The sequence below is a fragment of the Corylus avellana genome, chromosome ca5, assembly GCF_901000735.1.
Source record: "Corylus avellana chromosome ca5, CavTom2PMs-1.0".
NCBI classification, from domain to species: domain Eukaryota; kingdom Viridiplantae; phylum Streptophyta; class Magnoliopsida; order Fagales; family Betulaceae; genus Corylus; species Corylus avellana.
Genome location: NC_081545.1, coordinates 32696644 through 32700183, shown reverse-complemented (window position 1 = coordinate 32700183; position 3540 = coordinate 32696644). Strand labels below are relative to the sequence as shown.

Here is a 3540-nt window from a genome sequence, read left to right as displayed (position 1 = left end):
AAGTAAATATATCAGTAACTAGCAATAACTCCAGAGGATTATCTAACCTACCTTATAATTATAAATTGTGTGTCTTTTGTCCGGTCCTTTACATAATGCCCCACAATAGAAACATTTTTGAAGTCTGCGCACCGTATGGACTAAAATAAGCCAATGTAAACTTGTAGAAAAAGAAAAAGATAAAGATAAAACGATTTTAAAAAAAATGAAAGTATGCTAGAGGATTCAAGAAAAATACCCAGCGTAGCATCAATTTCATCCATTACATACAGCGGAGTTGGCTTGTAGTGATGAAGTGCGAAAACAAGAGCTAATGAACTCAGAGTCTGAAAGCAATAAAAGGAACAACAATATATTACTCAACTGAATAAGATTCAGTGATTTCAATTGCTAGTCATTCAGGGAGATCAGACGCCCAATAAACTGAGGTTAAGTCAACAATGTTCAAATATAACCTTTTCGCCACCCGATAAATTGGCAATATTCTTCCAGCTCTTCTTCGGTGGCCTTACACCGAAAACAACACCTTCAGAGAAAGGATCCAAAGAGTCCACAAGCTCAAGTTCGGCGTCACCCCCAAAAGTGATCATCTATAGCAAGTTCATTAAACAGGCAAAACTAAAATTATTACTAGCGCATATATGTTACAAGAAGAAAAGGAAATGAGGATGACACAAGCAGCATCAATTATGGGGAAAAAAGGGCCAATCAAGTGTAATTATTCAATGAGAGAACACAATTCAGCGCCTAAATACAAATGCCATCTGCGATTCAAACTGTTTTATGCATATTCAAATCATTTTCATATGAAGAACAAATAGTCAAAAAGAACGACCAGAAAGTTTATAATCCAGTAAAAATTTGAGAGAGGAGATCTATTCACCAACCTGATACATCTCCTTTAGCTTCAAAGATATTGCATTGAAGCCTGCCATGAACTCATCCAACCTGCTATCGATATATTCTAAGCATATATAGATCATCATCACAAATTAATTATTCACACAATTTTAGATTGATAATCTATATCTAATCCTTTTTTCTTTTTGATAAATGAAAATATATATATATATTTAAGAGAAACAAATTAACACATCATTGAGTCTCATTTTAAGCAAAGCTCAAATCAACAGGTAGGAATAACTAGATACTAATCCATATCAAGTCCTATAAAAGGGTTTTTACACTTTTTAGGCAAGTCCAATATAGGTTTAGGAAGCTTTATTTCATAACTGGATTCGAATTCTCTACAATGACCAAACAAGTTTGGGCCTAAGAACCTACTTACAAAAAAATTAAGGGTTAAATATTAAATACCCCCCCTGGGGTTTTATTGCTTTATTTTTTTCTTCTCTAGGATTTGATTTTTATTACATGAGGTCCCTGTGATTTTGATAATAGACCAAATTAGTCTTCTGTCATTTGACTTAACGGAATTCCACGTGGACCAATCAAAAGTTGACACGTGGCACGTACTTAATTTTTTTAAAATTTTTTAAAAAAAAAACAAAAAAAGAACAAAAAAAAAGGAAAAAAAACTGGGGGTGGCCTGGCCACCCCCATGGCCAAAGGCCAACCCCAAATGGCCAAGAGCCAACCCCAATTTTTTTTTTTTTTTTTTTTTTAAAAAAAAAAATACATTTTTTTTTAATTTTTTTTTTTTAAAAAAAAAAATAGGTGCCACATGTCAACATTTGATTAGTCAACGTGGAATTCCGTTAAGTCAACTAACGGTCAATTGATAGAGGACTAATTTGGTCTATTATCAAAACCACAGGGACCTCTTGTGATAAAAATCAAATCCTAAGAGAAAAAAATAAAACAATGAAACCCTAGAGGGTATTTAGTATTTAACCCAAAAATTAAAGAAGCAATTTGTCCTAACAACTTAATAAAAAAGTTTTGGGCCTAAGAAATCGAAGGGACATGTAAGGGGAGTTGAGATATATAGCCCAAGTTCAAAAAGGAGGCGTAAATTGTGTACAAGATACTAGCAAAAAAATTGTGTACATTTATGCATGTATGAGTAATTTAGTAGACTGTTGTCCTTAAGGAGTAGCTTAATCGGCTGTAAATTACGCCTCATGAAGCAGAGGTCATTAGTTCGAATCTCTTATCTCCCTTCCCTTGTGTGGACATGTAAAAAAAAAATAAAAAAAAATAGTAGACCGTTATACAATTATTATATAATTTGGATGATGTGGCAGTAAAAATTATTAAAAAAAAAAATTTGAGTTGATTCTTTTTCTTACATTATTAAATTAAATAACAATCATATAACAGTCTACTAAATAATATTAGTGTGTTAAAATATATATAACTAAGAAGCCATATGCATATGTATTACTCTTACGATTATTCATAGCGCACTTTTATATTTCTTTTCTTTTAACTTTACTTTTTGACTTGGTAACCAAGGGCACTTTACCTGCATTTGCAAGCAATGGGGATCCCTCTTCAGTCCACCAAATAATATCCTTGGCATGTACCTACCCATGACTCAATGCTCTAATTGAATAGCTTCGATCTTCTCAAATCACTTTCAAATCTTGCTGTCATTGGGTTACCGGCTTTATTTTTATTAATTGTGGTTTCATTTTATCGCTGAGGAGGAGTGCATATAGTTTTGATAAGTGACAAATAGTCACATCAATTGGTAGTTAGAACGACAAACAGACGATAAGATCGACCGTGTGGTACCTGACTCATTTTAAAAAAAAAAATTTAAAAAATTTATTATTTTTAATTAAAAAAATCTTTTTTTTATTGGAAAAAAAAAAAAGGGGAAAAAATTGGAACGGCTCCTTGGCCATTTGGGGGGTGGCTAGAAACCACCTACAGGTGGTCGATTGAGGTGGTTTAAGGCCACCCCGCAGGTCAATGAGGGTGTGAGGCCACCCGATTGAACTCCATGGGGAATTGGCCTAGCCGGTCGATACCCACATGTGGAATTTTCCCGTTTCTTTTTTAAAAATAAAAAAAAAATACATTTTGTTAATTTAAAAGAGTCGTATATTGCTGCGTGTCGACGTCGATTGGTCCCGATGTCGAATCTAACGATCAACTAACGGATAGATAATTTGGTCGCTTCTCCAATAGCATGGGCCTCGCAGCAGTAAAAATAAAACCACGGGGAAAAATAAAGTTAAGCCGCAAGAGGGTATGGGTATTCTTGCAAAATTAATGTTATTGATTTTCTCTTTTTTAAAGTGTTGATCAATACTTAATTTTTTACGGTTACATCATAAATATATAATAATCTAAATAATTTATTTTTTTTTGTGGAAATAACATTAATTTATAACTATGAAGGCATATGTGTATTACTCTTTGGATTATCCATATTGCAAGCAATCTTAGCGCACTTTTATCTTTTGTTTGAACTTTTCTTTTTGACTTGGTAACCCAGGGCCTTTACCTGCATTTGCAAGCAATGGGATCCCTCCTCAGTACTCCTCATAATAATATATTGGGAAAACTTCACTAAGCTCTCCTGAACTTTCGGCCGATTTTGCAGACCCCCCCCTAAATTTTCAAATC

The 3540-nt window shown here is 33.5% G+C and overlaps 1 protein-coding gene across 1 annotated transcript; it reads right to left on the bottom strand.

The window, feature by feature from the left end:
- Positions 1–47: 47 nt before the first annotated feature.
- On the bottom strand, positions 48–983 carry LOC132182170 (structural maintenance of chromosomes protein 4-like). Its single transcript, XM_059595360.1, has 4 exons — positions 888–983; positions 456–590; positions 239–326; positions 48–124 (listed from the first exon to the last, which is right to left on the bottom strand). Exons 1-4 carry the CDS (start codon positions 981–983, stop codon positions 48–50), a joined length of 396 nt encoding a protein of 131 aa, XP_059451343.1.
- Between the last annotated feature and the right edge of the window lie 2557 nt (positions 984–3540).